The 20,123-nt window shown below is 58.1% G+C and overlaps 1 protein-coding gene across 1 annotated transcript in view; it reads left to right on the top strand.

Moving 5' to 3' along the window:
- The window catches only part of GALNT9 (polypeptide N-acetylgalactosaminyltransferase 9), a 124,922-nt gene that overhangs the window by 26,233 nt on the left and 78,566 nt on the right, over positions 1 to 20,123 (top strand). Inside the window, exon 2 of the mRNA XM_055357682.2 lies at positions 13,199 to 13,379. Coding sequence (XP_055213657.1) covers positions 13,199 to 13,379 — 181 coding nt within the window. The remainder of the gene's footprint in view (positions 1 to 13,198; positions 13,380 to 20,123) is intronic.

Here is a 20,123-nt window from a genome sequence, read left to right as displayed (position 1 = left end):
CCCGTAGACGGTCACCGGAGTGGTTTATCTGCATAGAAAGCCTGACCACTGTGCCCACCCTCCTCTCTCCCTCTCAGCTCAAAGCTCCTCTGCGCTCCCACTTCCTGCAAGGCTCAAAGCAAGATCCCAGCGGCACAGAAAGCTCCCACCCCGTCCCGTCCCCTTTCTGCCGCCACAGCCCTGACCTGCACGCGCAGCCACTCACAGGACACCTTCCTGCCCTCCTGGCCTTTCTCTTCCCTCCGACTCTTCTTCCTGGGGATCCCGCCCCCGCCTCTGACCCACACCTGCGTGGAAGCGGCTGCCCTGGGCTGGCACCCGTTCACCTGTGTGCATGATGGGGCATGAGCTCTGGGGGGCAGGCAGGTGTGTGCTGCGTTCACCGGGGCCACCTGGACCTGCCCCACCCAGGCAGCTCTTGGAATTTAGCAGATGCTCTGTGAGTTTTGATAATGGATGGGTGAATAAATGGCACAGCTACAAATTGACATTTTATGTTTGCAGCCATCAAAGTTATGTTTATGAAGAATTTTTAGTGACGTGGGAAAATACTCAAGACGTAGTGATAAAAACAGAATGCAGGCGGCAGACACCAGATACATGGATCGAGCTGCGCTGAGGCATTACATGATCTTACAGAATAATATGGAGTGTGAAAAGACTGATACTAGTTTTCCCTGCAGCATGAGACCCCAGGTGATCCTCTGTGTGTGTGTGTGTGTGTGTGTGTGTGTGTGTAGAATTTTCTACCAGAAGCATTTATGACTTTTCCAATCAGAAGTGATGCACTTTCTAATTAAAGTAGTGGAAGCATATATTGCTGGCAGTGAAACAAAACTAATCTAAACCTTCTGGAAAATGACTTGGCACCAAGATTCATGAAATTTCTCTATCTTTGACGCAGTGGTTCGATTTCTGAAATAAGCAATCATAAATATGTAATTAATAAATAAGTGATAAACACGTGAGCCCCTCGGGGTTGTCAGGCAGGTGTTTCTGTGGACAAGCGTCTGATGGATGTTACCTAGTGGTTCGAAGGTCATTGCTACGACTGCAATTGAATTCTACCTCTGACAGCACAGAAGGCATCTGTGGCCATAACTTTATGTGGAGGCAAAAAGCAAAATGCAGACCCCTCCATCTTGAAGGTGGCACACAAATGTTCCGTGCCCCCCTGGAGCCGCATCCAAATCACCTGCCCTGTCCAAGGTCATGAAGGTTGTGCAGGGCATGGGGGAGGCTGCATTTGCCAGGGAGGGCTTGGCCTCCCTCTCCGGCCAGCGAGTGGGGCCCCAGGTCCCTCCTCCAAGGGCTGGTTCAACCTGAATGTGTCCACACGGCATGTTCCTTTTCCGTGGCCACCAGGCAGTCCTCGTGCTGTGCCGGCGGTGAATGTTCGCACAGCCATCCCTACCTGCGGGTGGAATTGGGAGGGGCAGGGGCCGGCGATGGGGCAGCCCCATGGACAGGGGCCCTTTATGTGCCCCGGAGGGGAAGTGTCCAGCTGGCACCTTGGTCTGGCTCAGAAACCCCTGTGTGGTTCTCGTATGGACCATTCCCACGTGCCCACCACAGCAGCACTTCTGTCTGTGAAACAGGGCGCGGAGTGGAAGCGCAGCCATGGTCCCCAAGGCCAGGCAGGCACTGTCACCTGCTTCTTTGGGAGAGGATGCCCTTCCTCTCCTGAAAGTGGAGCGACCATGGTTTAGTGGCTATTTAACGCCTTTGCCTGCCACCATACAGGGGTGGTGCCTTTCTTGGTCCCTTTGGACACCCTCTTTGAGAGCTTTGCAGTTCGGAGCACTGTGACAGAGTGTGGCAGAGGCTCACTGCCTCCTGGCCATGGGCCCAAACTTCAGCCTCAGGAGTCTCATCAGTTACATGGGGGTGACAAAAGCAGCTGGCTTGGAGGGAACCTTGGGGATTAAAGAAGGCAAAGCTTGTGCAACGCCTGCACGAGGAGCACGGTCAGTGCTGTGCTGTGAATGTGTCGCCCGCTGCCCCCACATGGGAAGCTTCACCCCCACCATGGCATTGAGAGAGGTCTGCAGGGGCTCTGCCCTCTCCAAGGGGTTAATGCCCTTAATGTGAGAATGGGTTAGTTATGGGAGTGAGTTATCTCAGGAGTGGCTTGGTCATCTCAGGGATGGGTTAGGTGTGGTGGGAGTGAGTTAGTTATGGGAGTGAGTTATCTCAGGAGTGGGTTGGTTATCTCAGGGGTGGGTTAGGTGTGGTGGGAGTGGGTTAGTTATGGGAGTGAGTTATCTCAGGAGTGGCTTGGTCATCTCAGGGATGAGTTAGGTGTGGTGGGAGTGGGTTAGTTATGGGAGTGAGTTATCTCAGGAGTGGGTTGGTCATCTCAGGGATGGGTTAGGTGTGGTGGGAGTGGGTTAGTTATGGGAGTGAGTTATCTCAGGAGTGGCTTGGTCATCTCAGGGATGGGTTAGGTGTGCTGGGAGTGAGTTAGTTATGGGAGTGAGTTATCTCAGGAGTGGCTTGGTTATCAGGAGTGGATTAGGTATGGTGGGAGCAGGTTAGTTATCATGGGAGTGGGTTATCTCAGCAGTGGCTTGGTTATCTCAGGGGTGGATTAAGTGTGGTGGGAATGGGTTAGTTATCATGGGACTGGGTTATCTCAGGAGTGACTTGGTTATCTCTGAAGTGCAATGGTCATCATGGGAATGGGTTAGTTAACTTGGGAGTGGGTTACCTTGGGAACGAGTTAGTTATCACAATAATGGGTTGGTTATCATGAGAGTGCGTTAGTTATCTCAGGAGTGGGCTAGGTATCTTGGGAATGGCTTGGTTATCTCAGGAGTGAGTTGGTTATTGTGGGAGTGAGTTGGTTATCATGGGAGTGAATTGGTTATCTCAGGAGTGAGTTGGTAATTTTGGGAGTTGATTTTCTCAGGAGTGAGTTAGTTTTCTTGGAAGTGAGTTGGTTATTATGAGAGTGAGTTGATTATTGTGGGATTGGCTTGGTTGTCTAAGGATTGAGTTGGTTATCATGGGAGTGAATTGGTTATCTCGGGAGTGAGTTGGTAATCTTGGGAGTTGGTTTTCTCAGAAGTGAGTTTTCTTGGGAGTGAGTTGGTTATTATGAGAGTGAGTTGGTTATTGTGGGATCGGTTTGGTTGTCTCAGGAGGGAGTTGGTTTTCATGGGAGTGTGTTGGTTATCTTGGGAGTGGCTTGCTTATCTTGGGAACGAGTTGGTTATCTCAGGAGTGAGTTGGTTATGGTGGGAATGGCTTGGTCATCTTGGGAGAGACTCAGTCATCTCAGAAGTGAGCTGGTTATCATGGGAGTGACTTGGTTATCTCAGGAGTGAGTTGGCTATCTCAGGAGTGGCTTTGTTATTTCAGGAGTGAGTTGGGTATCTCGGGAGTGAGTTGGTTTGTGTGGGAGTGGGCTCCTGATGGAAGGAAGAGTTCCGCCCTCCTCCCCCCCCCAGCTCCCAATGCGTGTGTGCTCTCGCCATCCACATGGGATGACACAGCACAGAGGCCCAAGTCAGATCCGTGCTTCTTCATCTTGGACTTCCCAGCCTCCCAGAGTGTGAGAAATAATGTCTTTTCTTGTGAATTGCCACATTTGAGGAATGGTGCTGAAAGTTGGTGTGTGACAGGTCAACGGTCACCACCAGCCTGTGACCTCAGAACAGCAGGATATTGAGCTTGGTTTGTTTTTCATGAAAGTTGTGGGACAGACCTTTCAAAGGCTGAGCTAATAGATGCAAATTTCCCATTATTCTCAAAATTACATCTTATTCAACGATGAGATGACAAGCTTGCAGTGTTGATTCTGTCTGGAGGAGGAAGCTGGGATTTCAAAGAGGAAAACTTGGGATTGATATCACGCAGCCCAGGAAGACACCCATGAGATCCGGGGAAGAGCCCACAGCTGGGCCGTCAGTGGATGGGGTGGTGAGCGTGGGCATCTCCTGCTCTTGGATCCCAGACAGACCTGTGTCCGCTGGTCTGAGTGGGCTGGACGGCTGGCGTGAGCATGAGGCTGTACGGTCATCTCTTGGGGCTGCCGTGACAAATCACCACAGACTGCGTGGCTTAGAACAACAGAAATGGACACTCTCCCTGTTCGGAGGCCGTCCCTATTCCGGAGGCTCTCCCTGTTCGGAGGCTGTCCCTGTTCCGGAGGCCGTCCCTGTTCGGAGGCTCTCCCTGTTCCGGAGGCTCTCCCTATTCAGAGGCTCTCCCTGTTTGGAGGCTGTCCCTGTTCCGGAGGCTGTCCCTGTTCTGAGGCTGTCCCTGTTCTGAGGCTGTCCCTGTTCTGAGGCTGTTCCTGTTCGGAGGCTCTCCCTGTTTGGAGGCTCTCCCTGTTTGGAGGCCGGCGGTCCAGAATCACGGTGCCGGCTGGGCCACGCTCCCTCCATAGTCTCCAGGGGAAGATCCTTCCTGCCTCTTCCAGCTCCTGGTGACCTGGGCATCCCTGGCTGGGGGCCACATCATTCCGGTCTCTGCCTCCACCCTCACATGTGTGCCCCTTCTCTGCGTGTGTCTCTGTGTCTTGTCTTCTAAGAAGGACACACCATGTTTGGCTCAGAGCCCACCCGACTCCCGCACTACCTCCTCTTACCTTGATGACGTCAGCAAAGACGGTTTCCAGATAAGATCCTGTTCACAGGTCCCCAGGGCTGGGACTCTGCCTGTTTTTCTGGAGGACACAATTTAACCCACAACAGTCTGCACAGACTTTGGCTCTCGGCCTGCACGGCGCCCGGCGCTGGGCCTCTCCTTCCCTGCCTGCATGGTGCCCAGCATGGGGCTGTCGGGGAAGCCAGGGCGTTGGGGGTGGGAAGAGCAGAGCAAACTCTCCGGGTGCCCGTCTGAAGGCCCCGCTGGCTTCCCAGGCTGGAGGCCCCATCTCTGGCCCCTGGGCTGTGGCAGCACCGGCCGCTCCTGTGACCCCCAGTGCAGCTACAGGGACCACTGGTGGCTCCATCCCACAGTACGTTTAGAGGGATTTGGCCTTGAGCCCTGCAGCCGCAGGCCGAGCGTCTCCACACTTTTACCAGTTTCTTCATCGTTTGTCCTTGCTTCCTGGTGGGATCAAGCAATCCTGCCTCTTGGAAGGAATTCTTTGTGAAAGAAGATATGAGGCCACGCTGGAGATAAGAGACAGGGAAGATGAGAGCTCCAGAAATCCTGCTGCGAGGCGCCCACGGCGACCTTCCGCACAGGCAAAATCAGATCCGTGGGATTTTCAGTTTTCAGAGCTATTAACAGATCCCTCCCGCTCCAGGGAACGTGACTGGGAGAGCCAAGCGGCTCTGACCCCACCTGCCCTCCCAGAGGCTGCCCCGGGTCTGCACCTGCTCCTGCCCTGCCCTCCCGGCTGGAAGTCCTGACCCCAGCCTCTCCTTGCTCCTGCCCTGCCCTCCCGGCTGGAAGTCCTGACCCCCAGCCTCTCCTTGCTCCTGCCCTGCCCTCTTAGTCCTGACCCCAGCCTCTGCCAGCACCTTGGCACTACATGGCCGCTGGCACCCTGAGCAGGACGCCTGAAGCCTCTGAGACCTGGCTCCAAGGCCAGAGTTTGAGTGGGTCCCCAGCCTGGCAGCCTCAGCATCACCCGGAGGTCACCAGAGCTCCTGAGTCTCCTGCCTGACGTGCACCTGTGGATCAGACACTCCTGGAGGGCCCTGGTGGGCTGTGTTTTAACAAGGACCCCGGGTGATACAGCTGCGTTTGAGAAGCACTGTTCTCAGGCTGCTGTTCACGGAGGAGCCTCACACCATCAGGGGCCTCACCGGGCCTCAGGCTGGGGGCCGTGGGGAGGTGACTCCCATCTCTCTGCTGACTCTGGTCAGTCATTTGTTCATCGGACCCACCTGCTCCAGGGACAGCTCTGGGGGGAGGTCAATGGTGAAGACCTGGTGCCCCAGGAGGGCCTGTGCCCCCCAGTCCCACCAGCCCCACCAGTGTGTCCATAGTGGTCACCAGGATATCAAAGTACTGTCAGCCACATCATTCACAGATTCTGTGTTTGCAAATGTTCCTACTCCCTAAAATTCATCTGTAATCCCCAAATGCTCGTGGTCTTCCACGGCCATTCACAGATGGGCTCGGAGGGGCAAGATCTTTGGTCAAACAGGGCTAGGCTCCACTTCTCGTTCCAGCTCCGACTGTAGATGGGGTCCCCCGGCTTCTCCTTCTGGCCCCGACTGTATACGGGGTCCCCCGCCTTCTCGGATCCCCCGGCTTCTCGTTCTGCCCCTGACTGTATACGGGAACCCCTGGCTTCTCATTCTGGCCCTGGCTGTATACGGGATCACCTGGCTTCTCGTTCTGGCCCTGGCTGTATATGGGGTCCCCCAGCTTCTCGTTCTGGCTCTGAATGTGCAGGGAGTCCCCTGCCTTCTCCATCCAGCTCCGACTGTACACAGGGTCCCTACTACTGCTTAAGTGGCACATTGTCTACATTTTTGTGCTTTTTGTGCTTTGGTGATTTCACTGTTTAGAACACACCAACCACAGGCTGAGGTGCTGTTGGTACCCAGGGCACAAGTGTCTGAGATACGCCTCGCAGGAAATGCGTGTGTGGAGAAGCTTGGCTCCAGCATGGGTCATGGAGCTGTTGGCTCTAAGATCAGAATCGTCAATAGGTATTAAATAAGGCATCTTTACGCAGAAACACATGGAAAACCAAGTTACCTATTGAGGGGCTGGGGAAAGCCTGTGGCCAGAGGCTCCCCGGAGCCCAGAGCTCCCCCTGGAGCGAGTGCTCAGCAGCCACCATTCAGCATCCACGGCGTCTCTAGAGCCAAAACCACCGCAAATGACAAGAACTGACTGTATTTCCCTGGGAAGCGTCAAGTGAATGCTGCCTGGAGGCCCCTCCCCTGCAGCCTCCCCGCTGCCCGAGCCCCCCCACTCAGTCCCCCTGCGTCCCCACAAGTCAGCAACTAAAGAGGCCTGGCCGGCTCGGCCCCACTGTGGGGTGAGGCTCAATGCCCCCTGATTATGGCAGCCCTGGCCCCGCCACTCCCACACCCGGTGAACAGAGCTGAAACCCCAAATACCCCTTGAAGTGTGCGGAATTCCTAGGGATGTGCGTTCTGGACCCTCCCTCTGCCTGTGCCATCTCAGACTCTCCTCCTGGTGGGAAAATCTCTCTTTCTAGTATTTTCCGTGAAAGCCCTGCACATGCGAGGCGGCGTCCTCCGCACAGCACTCATGAGTGTCCCATGGATTCCACCGAACAACGGTGGTCCAGACTTCCCGTCTCACCGACTCCGCCCTCTCCCCACCCTCCTTCCCTTCCCTTTTCTCTGGACTCACACCCACTCCCTCGGAGCAAGCAGTGCCTCCTTCGCACGCCCCGCCCTGCTGGATGCTGTAGCTCTGGCCCAGGAGGCGGTGGAGCCTGGTGTCCGGCTTCAGTGGGGCCTCGAGACTTTCCTTCAAAGACAAGGCTCTTCCCACGTTCTGCGCAGTGTTGTAGGGTGAATGCCGGGGCCAGGGGGTTGGGCCCAGCCAGGACCAGGATGGTGCTGCCCGGCTCTGCTCTGTTTCGTATGGAGACCAGGACCTTACAGCAGGGCCCTCGAGGGAGTCAGAGACTCGGGTCCTGCCCAGCAGAGCCCGTGAAGCCTTGGCTGGGCTTGTCTGTGGCTCGGCGTCTCTGTCTCTTCATTGCAGGGATGGGGAGGGAGGTCCCGCCTCTCCTGTGGGATGGGGGGAGGCAGTGCCCTGGCACCCACTTGGAAGGGATCCATTCACCCACCTCAGGCGGCTCTCCAGGTACATGCTGTGAACACATGAGGCGCCGGGGTAGATGGCAGGAAGGCAGGACAAAGTCCTGTCTCTTGCACATTGAGGGGAAGCAGAGAGCGTAGTGGAGGGGACGATTTTAGATGGTGATGAGTTCTGAGTTCTGGGAGGAAAATGAGGCAGGGACTGAGGTGCCATCACCAGGAACGGCTTCAGGTTAGAACCTGGGAGGTCTCCAGGGTGCACCCCAGAGCTGAGGTCCGAGTGAGGGCAGGAGCCAAGGCCCCGGGGCAGGAAGCAGGAGCGTGGCTGGCATACTGCAAGTGAGGATGTGACCCACGAGGGCTGCAGGGGCTGGGGGGCCACGGCTGCCGTGAGGAGCCAGAACCACAAGTGCAGCAGGATTGGGGCCCATGGCTCCCAGCAGGGGAGCGGCTCTGGAACCCTCTACAAGCTCGCACTGGCTGCTGAGTGGACAACTGAGGGTATGGGGACGGGAGGGGACGGGGAAGCAGGGGGGAGGAAAGGACTGAGCGCATCTGGTCTCCAGGGGTGCCAGCACAGGTGTGGACACGGGTGCTGTGGATGTGTGCGCCGTGGATGTGTGCGCCGTGGATGTGGGTGGTGTGGACGTGGGTGGTGTGGACGTGGGTGGTGTGGACATGGGTGCTGTGGATGTGTGCTCCGTGGACGTGGGTGCTGTGGATGTGGGTGGTGTGGACGTGGGTGCTGTGGATGTGGGTGGTGTGGACGTGGGCGCTGTGGATGTGGGCGGTGTGGACGTGGGCGCTGTGGATGTGGGTGGTGTGGACGTGGGCGCTGTGGATGTGGGTGGTGTGGACGTGGGCGCTGTGGATGTGGGTGCTGTGGACGTGGGTGGTGTGGATGTGGGTGGTGTGGACGTGGGTGCTGTGGATGTGGGTGGTGTGGACGTGGGTGCTGTGGACGTGTGCGCCGTGGACGTGGGTGCTGTGGATGTGGGTGGTGTGGACGTGGGCGCTGTGGATGTGGGTGCTGTGGATGTGGGCGGTGTGGACGTGGGCGCTGTGGATGTGGGTGCTGTGGACGTGGGCGGTGTGGACGTGGGTGGTGTGGACGTGGGTGCTGTGGATGTGGGTGGTGTGGACATGGGTGCTGTGGACGTGTGCGCCGTGGACGTGGGTGCTGTGGATGTGGGTGGTGTGGACGTGGGCGCTGTGGATGTGGGCGCTGTGGATGTGGGCGGTGTGGACGTGGGCGCTGTGGATGTGGGTGCTGTGGACGTGGGTGGTGTGGACGTGGGTGCTCTGGATGTGGGTGCTGTGGACATGAGCTTGTGGCTGTTTCTGCCTCTGCTTCCTCCTCCTGTGCTGTCTATTCCTGGACTGGGCAGAGGACAGCACAGAGAACAGCCTGTTGGGTGGCAATGGCTCCGTAGCACAGTGCCCAGCACCCCAAGACACAGCGCGTTGGGACGGCCTCACTTACTCCCATGGTGCCACAGGGGTGGGGCCGCCTCTCACTGAGGGTCTCTGTGGCTTGGCCGGTCCAGTCTGCATGGCGAGGCCTGTCTTAGGGCCCAGGCTGGGCAGTCATGATGGGGGCTCTGTGTGTGGTGAGGGCAGACGGGGCAGGCATCTGGCTCTGCAAGGTCCAGGCTGGGAACAGGGACATCATCGCTTGGGCCCTCTTTCCACAGGCAGCTCAGAGACCAAGCCCTGAGTCAGGGAGGTGGGAAATTGGCACCCCTGATGAAGCCACTGCAGAGAGCAGTGAAGCACCATGGCCAGGAACGTGGGTGCTGCTGGCACTGGTGTTCCCCGAGCAGCTTCTCTCAGCAGCTATGGAACGGTGACAGCACTGACTCCACCAGCCGAGGAAGAAGATCGGATCTGAGGCAGCAAAAGTTCCTTCACCCCTAGTGCACGCCCAGTGCTGGGCTCAGGGCCCCTGAGCTCCATCTCCACCATCTGCACAGTCCTGGGACGGGGACTCAGTGGTGACCCACCTGTGACCAAGGAGGACCCTCAGCCAGGAGAAGTCAGGCAGCTCAGTGGGCAGCAGCGTCTGGACCAGGGGCTGCTTGGTTCTCTTAAGCACAGACGCAGCAGTGAGGGGAGGCATGGAGCCCCGGGTGGAGGGAGGATGGGAATGGCAGCGTCTCTCTTCAAAACACACTCATTCAGAGGCCTGGCAACCCTCACTTCCTCCGCAAGGAAGCTGTGAGCAGCAGCGTGGCTGGGATGTCCCCTAACCCCCATGCAAGTGACGGGTGACCACAGTGAAGGCCCAGCTCCTCTGCTCCTTCTGGCCAATGAAGCAGATTCAGGCAAAGCAGGGGGCGTCTGCCAAGTCCCCTTAGCTGTGTAACGTGACACTCACCGGTTCCAGGGATTAAGATGTGGACAGCTTTGGGGCTGCTGCCAACTACATAAAGTAAAACCAGTTTGCCATTCATGCAAGGCAGGGGCGACTGGAGAGCAAGAAGCATCTTTTGGGATTAAATATATGACAACAAAACCAATTCAATGGACAGGCTAATTGGCAACATGGCACGACAAAAGATCAAGCCGATGAGATGAAAACCAAGAGAATGAAAACGGAGAATGAAGCGTTGGGAGGCAGGAGATAAACCGGGAGGGGAAACGTTCACTTAACAGGGGTTACAGAAGAGAAAACAGGGATGGCAGATGGGAATACAGTCACATCATTAACAGAGCAAACTTCCTGGAGCTGAACATTGGCATGAGTGTGGATTGCCACGCATGACTGTGATTCACTGCAAGATATGCCCTGACCAAATCTAGGATCCCAACAACAACAAAAAATCAGTTTCCAGAGACAGGCAGAAACAAAATGCCAGTCTGAATAAGCAAGAGGGTCCTGCTGACCTCAGAACGCCGGGCATCGGGCAGCCGTCCAGAACCACGCTCAGCCACCCTCCTGCCCCCAACGCCGGGCATTGGGCAGCCGTCCGGAACCATGCTCAGCCACCCTCCTGCCGGGTCCAACGCTGGGCATCAGGCAGCCGTCCAGAACCACGCTCAGGCACCCTCCTGCCGGGTCCAATGCCGGGCATCGGGCAGCCGTCCGGAACCACGCTCAGCCACCCTCCTGCCCCCAACGCCGGGCATTGGGCAGCCATCTGGAACCACGATCAGCTACCCTCTGGCCAGGCGGCCAATCCCCACCTGAGGCCTGAGCCCCACAGATGTTGAGGTGTCTCTCTCTCTCGAGTTAGAAGCTGCTGTGCCTGCCTCTGGGAGACATCCAATTCCAGACTTTCCAAAGTGAAAAATGCAAGTGCAGTATTGATATTTTAAAATAGCATGATTACGTATTTATCTCACAGGATTAAAATAAGAAGGGGAAGTGACTTGTGTCATTTTTCAATTCTACATCCAATCTGTGTCCTTCAGTCCTACATAAATATGGACACTTTGTTTACTCATTTAAAATGGAATATTCCAGAAAGTCCAGAGGTTCCAGGAGGCTCAAAGCCTCGGCTCTGCTGAGGGGAGAAAGCCACTCACTGCCCTGTGGGGGGCGGAGGGTCACAGACTGGAATCTTCCCAGGGCATCGGTCCCTCCCTCCCCAGAGCAGGAATCCTACAGAGATCCCACCAGGCTCCAGGAGCTGGCACCGCGAGAGAAGGGCCCCTCCCAGGTGGGCAGTTGTGGGACATCAGCATCGGGTATTTCCCAAGTTTGCGTTTCCACTGGCCTTCCTCCGAGGACCAGAGACCTCTCTGTGCAAGCTGACAAAAGGCAGCCCAGCCTCAGGGGTCCATGCCGCCTCTTTCTGGCTTAAAACTATTGCCCAGGCACCCGCCCCCAAATCCAAGATGCCCCAGAGACTCCCAGCTCAGAGACGGCCAATGGTGCCATCTTTGTGGGGAGACACCCCTCTCGCCCCTGTCCCCCTGGGAACAGCATCTCCAAGCCGCGTCTGCTTGCCCAGCACAACTGAGCACCTAGAACTTTCCCTGGCCCGGCCCCCTCGGGCACCCGTTCCACACACCCTGACCAAGCCGCGGAGCCTCCCTGTCAGCCCAGAAGTTCCACCGGCTCCTTTCCAGTCGACACTGCCCCACCCCGGGGTCCCCGTCCTGCCCCGATGGCCATGGGGTGGGTTGTGATTCCGTCTGTTCTTGAACCTCATGCCAGCGGCCACACGGGATGAGGTCTCCTGTGTTGATTCTTTGGCTTGGCGTCACGTGTGTGAGCCACGTCTCGGCTGCTGCGTGTGTCGACGGCTCGGTTCTTCCTACCCCAGAGTAGCAGCACGCATGTGGATGTGTGTTCAGCTCAAGTGACACAGGCGGATGGTGTCAGGGGCTGGTGGGGATGGTGGCAGTGGCATGGCGTTTAAAACACCTAAGCTTAGAGCCGTTGCCATTTTCGAGTTAGTATTTTTAACATTAGTAGGCCTGACCATCAGAGCAGTTTCGGGTTGATAGAGACTGAGCGGAGTTCCCGCATCCTCTGCCCCGCAGGCACAGCGCCCGGGCGTGAACGTGTGTGACTGTGTCACCGTTGATGAGCCAATGCTGCCCGATGCAGGAGACTCACTGAGGGCCATGGCTCACGGGGGGCTGGCGTGCGTGAGTGTGACTGTGTCACCGTTGATGAGCCAATGCTGCCCGATGCAGGAGACTCACTGAGGGCCGTGGCTCACGGGGGGTCTCGTGCATGAGTGTGACTGTGTCACCGTCGAGCCGACGCTGCCCGATGCAGGCGACTCACTGAGGGCCGTGGCTCACGGGGGGCTGGCGTGCGTGAGTGTGACTGTGTCACCGTCGAGCCGACGCTGCCCGATGCAGGCAACTCACTGAGGGCCGTGGCTCACGGGGTGGGGGGGGAGCTCACTCGGTGTCACACCTGCTGTGCGTTTGGACAATTGCGTAAGAACAAATATTGGCCAGTGCAGTGACTCACGCCTGTAATCCCAGCACTTTGGGAGGCCTAGGTAGGTGGATCGCTTGAGGTCAGGAGTTCAAGACCAGCCTGACCAACACGGTGAAACCCTGTCTCCACTAAAAATACAAAAATTTGCCGGTTGTGGAGGCACACCCATTTACTCAGGAGGCTGAGGTGGGAGGATTGCTTGAACCTGGGAGGTCCAGGCTGCAGTGAGCTGAGGTCATGCCACTGCACTGCAGCCTGGGTGACAGAGCAAGACCCTGAATCAAAAAATACATAATAATAACAGATATCCACCATTGCAGCATCACACAGAGTCCACTGCCCTCGACGCCTCATGTACCACCCATTCATCCCTCCCACTTCCGCCTGGCACCGCCCTCTCACTCTGCGCACAGTCTTGCACTTTCTGGAATGTCCTGAGCTGGCAGCCTGCCATCTGCAGGGAGTTTGCTGGGCTTGTACCGGGGGAAGCGGCCGTCGGGGAGAGGGGCGGGAGGGGCGTCTCCTGGGTGCAGACGCATCGTGTCCTGGGCCTGCCTGACCTCCCTCTCTTCCTTTCCCCCAGGCCTCGCCAAGCCCATTGGCCTGGTGGAGGGGCCAGGAGGCCTGGGCCAGGGCGGCTTGGCGGCCACCCTGCGTGATGAAGGCCAGGAGGCGGAAGGCAAGTATGAGGAGTACGGCTACAACGCTCAGCTCAGCGACCGCATCTCCCTGGATCGGAGCATCCCCGACTACCGGCCCAGAAAGTGAGTGAGTGACTGCCCCCCATCCCCCCACGCCTGCTGAGGAAGTGACCGCCCCCCACGCCGGCAAGGGAAGTGACTGCCCCCCACGCCGGCCGGGGAAGTTGAGCGGCCCCCACAGTGGCCGGGGAAGTGACTGCCCCCCACGCCCACCGGGGAAGTGACCGCCTCCCACACTGGCCGGGAAAGTCAGCGGCCCCCACGGTGGCCAGGGAAGTGACCGCCCCCCATGCTGGCTGGGAAAGTGAGCGCTCCCCCGTGCTGGCCGGGGACTGCCCCCACGAGCTGCGGGCTCCTGGGAGAAACGCGCAAAGGTCTGCTGTGGGAAAGTGGAGCAGTCGGGAGCCCCCACCTGTGGGGCCCTCCTGCCTCCTCTGTCTTCCCTGTCTCTCCTCCTCTGTCTCTCCTGTCTCTCTCTGTCTCTCCCTCTCTCCTTCTCTCAATCTCTCTGTATCTCTGTCTGTCTTTCTCTATCTCTCTGTGTCTCTCCCCCTCCCCTACTTTTGGCTGCGGGCATCCTTCCCAGGGCCTAGCCCCAGGCTTGGGGCACTCCTGCCATAGCTGCATCTGGGGATCGCGGAAGCTGGGCTGAGGCACCATGGCTCACACAGCACAGGCGCCCTGTGTCAGGCCCTGCCAGCCCTGGTCCCACCTGCTGTGGCTGCAGTCACTGCTGAGCTGGGTGTCGCTTGTGTCTGAAGCGAAGGGCATTCCCGTTCCATCCGTGGCCTGCGCGCCTCCCATCCTGTCGTCCCCAGGCTGCAAGAGCGGGTGAATCAGGAGCCAGGCCCTGGCGGCCACGGCTTTGCCTCAGTGCCACTCAGGATGGAGCTTGGTCTCTGACCCTCACACCTGCCCTGAGGGAGTAACCGCGACAAGCGCCGGATTAATTGGCATCGTTGCTCGGATAAAGTTTGGCTGAGCTTGGCCTCTGGGCCTGGGAGCGACTGGCAGCCTTGGCCAGCCCCTCCTGCGCCTCTGTCCGCAGAGCCCAGCCCGCGACAGGATGCTCCCTGGGAGGGCCCCTGGTGGCATTGTCCTGCAGAAGCCGGGCGCTCAGGGCCGCCCAGTGGGGCCGCGTTGTCACCGTGGGGTGGTGGCAGGTGGCCTCAGCCACACTTGCCTCCTCCTGGAGCTGCCTGAGGGAGGGCAGGCAGGAGGGCAGCCCCCTCTGCAGCTCCTGGTGTGGTCAGCCTGCCCCACCCGCCAGGGGACCCTGACACCGGGATTCTCGGGCCGGGAGCTCATTTGAGATAGGGATGGGGAGGCTGGCAGGGAAGAGAGGGGAGGAGGAAAGGCGTGTCTCAGCCCCATTCCATTCTTTGTGACTCAGGCAGTGGTTCCCCGGGCGTTTACTCACCTGCTCTGGGGTTCCCCGTGTGTGGACAGAGGGAGGCGAGATGCTGGACAGGCCCGCAGGGTCCGGGGGTGCAGGGAGCGCCCCAGGCCGCGTGGAGGTTGGTGCAGGAACCCGGAGCTCCCTGTTCTAGCCAGGTGGGGCCCACTTCACACCCTTCCCACAAATGCGCGCTGGGAACCGATTCTAGGTGTGATGAAGCTTCCTTAGACAGCACAGCAGTACGAGTGAGGCGTGCCCAGCTCCCGAGGCTCTGATTCCTCCTGGAGGGGGTCTCCCCGAGTCCTTTAGACAAACAGGGCTGAGGCCTGGGCATGGAGGCTTCGACACCTCAGCCACATCCAGAGTGTGACAACATTATTTTATTTTCATTCTACTTATTTTCATGGTTACCATGATTTAACACAAGTGATGCCAGCTTTCCATTTGCAGCGGTGAAATGAAGATTCCCTTTCAAATAAAAAATGCATTTAGTTTTAAAATAGGCCAGTTTAAAGAAACATGCTCCATAAATAAGAACACAGTGGTGTTTTCATGTGGCGCCAGCTACAGGCATGGGGCTGGAATGACTTCGGTTTGGAAAGCGGCTCGTGCGTGTTAGCCAGCCTGTGCACTGAGGGTGCACGGTGTCTGTGTGCGTGTGCGTGTGTGTGCGCGCGTGGGTGTGGGTGTGTGCGTGTGCACCTGCATGTGTGTGCGTGGGTGTGTGTGCATGTGTGCATGTGTGCACATGCGTCCGTGTGCACGTGTGCACACGCATGTGTGGGTGTGCACGTGTGTGCGTGTGTACACGTGCGCGTGTGTGCATGTGTGTGGGTGTGTGCATGTGTGTGCATATGTGTGCGTGTGTACATGCGTGTGTACATGTGTGTGCATGCATGTGTGGGTGTGCATGTGTGCACATGCGTGTGTGTGTGTGGTTTTTGAACGGTCCTGTGTGTCCTGAATTTAGGGGTGAAATCTGTTTGCTGTCAGGGCTAGCCCCACTGCTGGAGTGAGCACCATTCTTGGCTGTGAGCCTCCAGGCAGCTGTGTGGCAGGAAGACCCCCGAGACCACCTTGACGGTCCACAACTTGCTAGAAGGACAGACAGAGCCCAGACAGGCTGCTTTTCCCTGCTGTGGGTTCTCACGGCAGAGGACATGGGTTAAAGTCAGCAGAGGGAAGAGATGCCCAGGCAGGGCCCAGGAGAGGCCAGGCGCGAGCTCCCAGGTGTCCCCTCCTGGGGGGGTCCCATGGACTTGATTCTCTGGCACCCATGCGTGACAACACGTGCCAAGCGAGGCCAGCCAGGACCCCCCGAGCCTCGGTGTCCAGGGTCCTCACTGGGCTGGTCTCGTGGACATGGCTGACCTTGGTCTCCACCCTCCAGAGGTCAGGCTGATGCCGTGAGGCCAAGTGCCCACCATGAATCCCACCATGGCACAGACCAGCTGGGGCGGCCAAGGCCAGGTGAGCAGGGCTGTCCTCTCCGGCAGGAGGTTCCAGGGCAAGGAGGGGCCGGATGTGGACGCTCAGGGTGTGGAGGAGCCAGCTGCCAAGTTAACCCTTTCCTGCTCACAGCAACAGTGGAAACATCAGAGCCATCTGACAGAGGAAGGTCTCCAAGTACCCCGCCCCATCCCCATCATTCCTTCCGTCACCTGGGAGGCTTCCAGCCGTGAGGAAGGGGCGACCCGGGCCCTGCTCTCCCGGCCTGCCTGTTTTATCTCCTAGCTCTTGCTGTAAGGGAGGAAGGCTGTGTCCGGCACTGGTTTTCGAATCCCTGCAGGCCCTCGGTCCCCTGTGGAATCCTCTGGAGGATCCCAGCACCGCTGTGCGTGACCTTGGTCTTGTTGGCAGGCGGGGGCCCTGTGCGTTGTGGGGTCCAGTCGTGGGGGCCGGGTCATCTCTGAGTCAGGACTGAATCCGAGCTGGGGGTGAAGCCCTGTGTGACCCTCTGCGTCCCCCCAAGGTTTGTTTTCCCGAGGCCTGGGAGTCTGGACCCGGCTGCTGAGCCAGTGCAGGGCGGGGCGAGGGTCTCTCGGGTCCCATCCTCGCCCCATATCAAGGGGTGGCTTTTCTAGCACAGATGTGGTCCTGCGTGTCACAGACGGTCGTCATTTGCCTCCTGAGGTCCTGTCCCGGCTCCAGATGGAAGTCCACACCCCCCGCTCTGATCCATTTCGGCCCAGCTGCAGATCCCGCCACCCAAGTCTAAACCAGTCAGAGGGTGAAGGTCACCCCAGACCTAGGAGTTGGCTCAGGGCTGGTCAGGTGGTTTAAGCCAGTCCAGTCAGAGTGAATTCTGGAATTACCAGCGGGCCATCGAGAAAAAAACAGGCAGCCTTTTCCCACAAGATGAAACCAAGGCTGGGAGCTGGGGAAGCTGCAGCCACCTTATCATCAAGAGGGGAGAGCATGGAGCTTCCAGGGTCCCTCACAAAACCCAAGAAGGGGCCAGTGTCTGAACACCTAGATCCAGCTGTTCCCAAAACAGACCCACTTGACTTTGCAATAAATTAGCACATGCGTGCACACACACATGCACACGCACACGCACACACATGCACACACGCACACACGCACACGTGCGCACGCACATGCACATGCACACGCGCACACGCACACACACGCACACACATGCACATGCACACGCACACACATGCACACGCATGCACACACGCACACACACGCACACATGCATGCATACACGTATTTTTAATTTTTTGTTTAAGCACATCTGAATTGGGTTTTCTGTTCTTAGAGCTGCAGGGGTCCCATTGGATTCCCCCTCTGTGGGATCGGGGACCCCCAGGCCTGGCCTTGCTGTAGTGGAGCTGATTCCCCCTCTGTGGGATGTGGGACCCCCAGGCCTGGGCTTGCTGTAGTGGAGCTGATTCCTCTTCTGTGGGATCGGGGACCCCCAGGCCTGGGCTTGCTGCACAGTGGGGGCTCTTGCTCTCCTTTTGAGGGTTCAGCATCCTGCTGCCTCCCCCCAGGTGTAGGTGGCCCCCGCTGTAGGAAACCTGTCTGCCAAGATAAAGTCTGGCAGAAGTGGCCAGTCCCAGCTTCGTTCTTATGTCACAGAAGACGACATCCGGATGAACCTTGACAGAGCCGGCATTTGCTCTATACTCTCACTGATAGAAACCCAGTTTATAGATACTCTGGTTTGAAGGCACACAGCTCTCTGCCTCCTGAATTAGAGAATGTGAATTTTATATAGATATTTACACATGTATTTATATCCCATTTCTTTCCCAAAAAAAGTGAGGAGGCTTTGACACCAGTGACACATACACCCCACACCCAGCCCACCCCTGCACATGTGGCTGAGAAGCTCGAACGCGAAGGAGGCCTCCTGGCCTCTCGCCTGCCCCTCACGAGCCCTGCCCACAGTCTCTGAGGCTCCACGCCCAGCCCGGAGCTTCCCCGGTGCCTGCGGAATGGATCACAGGGAATTGTTCACGTGCAACAGCCCTCACAAGCATACCACTTAGAATGCAGACCCCGGTGGACGCTGGGTCTTATCCATCTTCCCAGGAACCACTTTCCTAAAAGGAGCTTGGGTGGAGAGACCCAATCCCGGCACGGCTCAGCGAGTGTGGCTGGGAAGCGTCTCCACAGTGCCTGGCCTTTCCCTGGGGCCACTGAAGAACCGCTGGCTGCAGGGGGCTGGCTGCAGGGGGCTGGCTGCAGGGCGCTGGCTGCAGGGGGCTGGCTGCAGGGGGCTGGCTGCAGGGCGCTGGCTGCAGCAAGGCTTAGAGGCAGAGCCTCTTATTGTCCCATTTGACACATGGGGAAACTGAGGCAGGAAACGTTAAGTCTCTTTATTCAGATCCCACAGAGAGTAGGTGGCAGAGCAGGGACGTGGAGTCTAGAGATTTGGTAGAAAAAGAGTGGAAACCTCAGTCATTCTGAGGGACCAGACGGGGGTGCAGGCTGAAAGCTGAGCCTGGGAGGGGCTGGGGGGCCACCCTGAGGGGTCTCTTCCCCGGGGTCTTGTCTCCCTCTGGGGCGGGCTCTGTTCCACTCCTTCCTCTGCTGGCTCAGGAGTCGGGGGGCTCCGCCTCCTTTCCACAGCTGCCACCTGCCGGCCTCCTCCCTACTCTGGGCTGGGGGCACAGCCTGCCTCCATCTCCAGCCCTCTGGGGAGGACGTGGGGCCCTGTTCCCCTAACCACTCTCAGAAGCTTCCACGCGGGCCCCTTCTGGACACTTTGCTTCACAGACACAGACAGGGCAGCGGCAGAACTTGCAGATCACAAGGTTCTGTTTTCACCCAGTCTCCGTGCCGCCAGGCCGCAGGTCCTCAGGAATGCCTGTGAGGCACATCTGTCTCCAGGGCCTCCTGTGAGTGCCTCCTGTCCTTCAGGCATCTCCTCACCTTGGAGAAGAGACATTTGTGTCCCTCATCCTCCAAAAAGAAACCCCTTACTGCTGGCCATCCTGATAGTTCAGTCAGTAAGACATAAAATCCAATTAGAAATGGCTCAACCCAAAAAGGGAATCTGTTGACTCAGGCAACTGAAAGGTGGGGCTTCAGGCATGGCTTGATCTAGGGGATAGTCGAGCCCCTGCCTGCTCTCAGGTTAGATGTACCTTGACTGTCTTAGGATCCTTGCAGGAAATTGATGGTGCCCTCACGTGGACACAGGCAGAATCCAGGAGACCTGGTGGACACTGGGCATCCAGGAAGTGAATTCAGGAGATTTGGCAGACACTGGGCATCCAGGAAGTGGATCCAGGAGACCCAGCAGACACTGAGCATTCAGGAAGTGAATCCAGGAGACCTGGAGGACACTGGGCATCAGGCAGGGACCACAGTGAATCCAGGAGACCCGGCGGACACTGGGCATCCAGGAATTGGATCCAGGAGACCCAGCGGACACTGGGCATCCAGGCAGTGACCACGGTGAATCTAGGAGACCCGGCGGACACTGGGCATCCTGGAATTGGATCCAGGAAGTGACCTCACTGGGATGTTCTTCTCTCCACGGCCTGAAGGGACAGGGGTGAGAATCACAGGCGCCCAGCAAGAGCTGGAGCTGCAGAGAGAGGACAGGGGGTAGGGACAGTAACTCTGGAGAGAAGAAACCACTGCCAAGACTGTGGGGAGGGGAGAGGGGATGCCCCTCACTCCTTCCACCCTCCAGGCTCTGGGGCTGCCTCCCAGAACTGAACCCAACAGAAGATGGAGGGCGCAGGAGCCTGGCAGGAAGCCCACAGCGGTCGCACAGGGGACAGCATGGGGCTGGGCAGAGCAGAGCCTGGGCTCGGGGACGGGAGATCCCGGGGAGGAACCGGTCCAGCTCTGTCCTCACGCTCCAAGTCTGGCAGCTGCAGCCAGCCGTCCCCACTGAGGACTTTGGACCGTCCCAGCAACCATGCAAGCAAAAGTCTCAGGCG

This window comes from Gorilla gorilla, chromosome 10, assembly GCF_029281585.2.
Source record: "Gorilla gorilla gorilla isolate KB3781 chromosome 10, NHGRI_mGorGor1-v2.1_pri, whole genome shotgun sequence".
In the NCBI taxonomy this organism is placed as follows: domain Eukaryota; kingdom Metazoa; phylum Chordata; class Mammalia; order Primates; family Hominidae; genus Gorilla; species Gorilla gorilla.
This window is presented reverse-complemented; position numbering and strand designations above follow the sequence as displayed.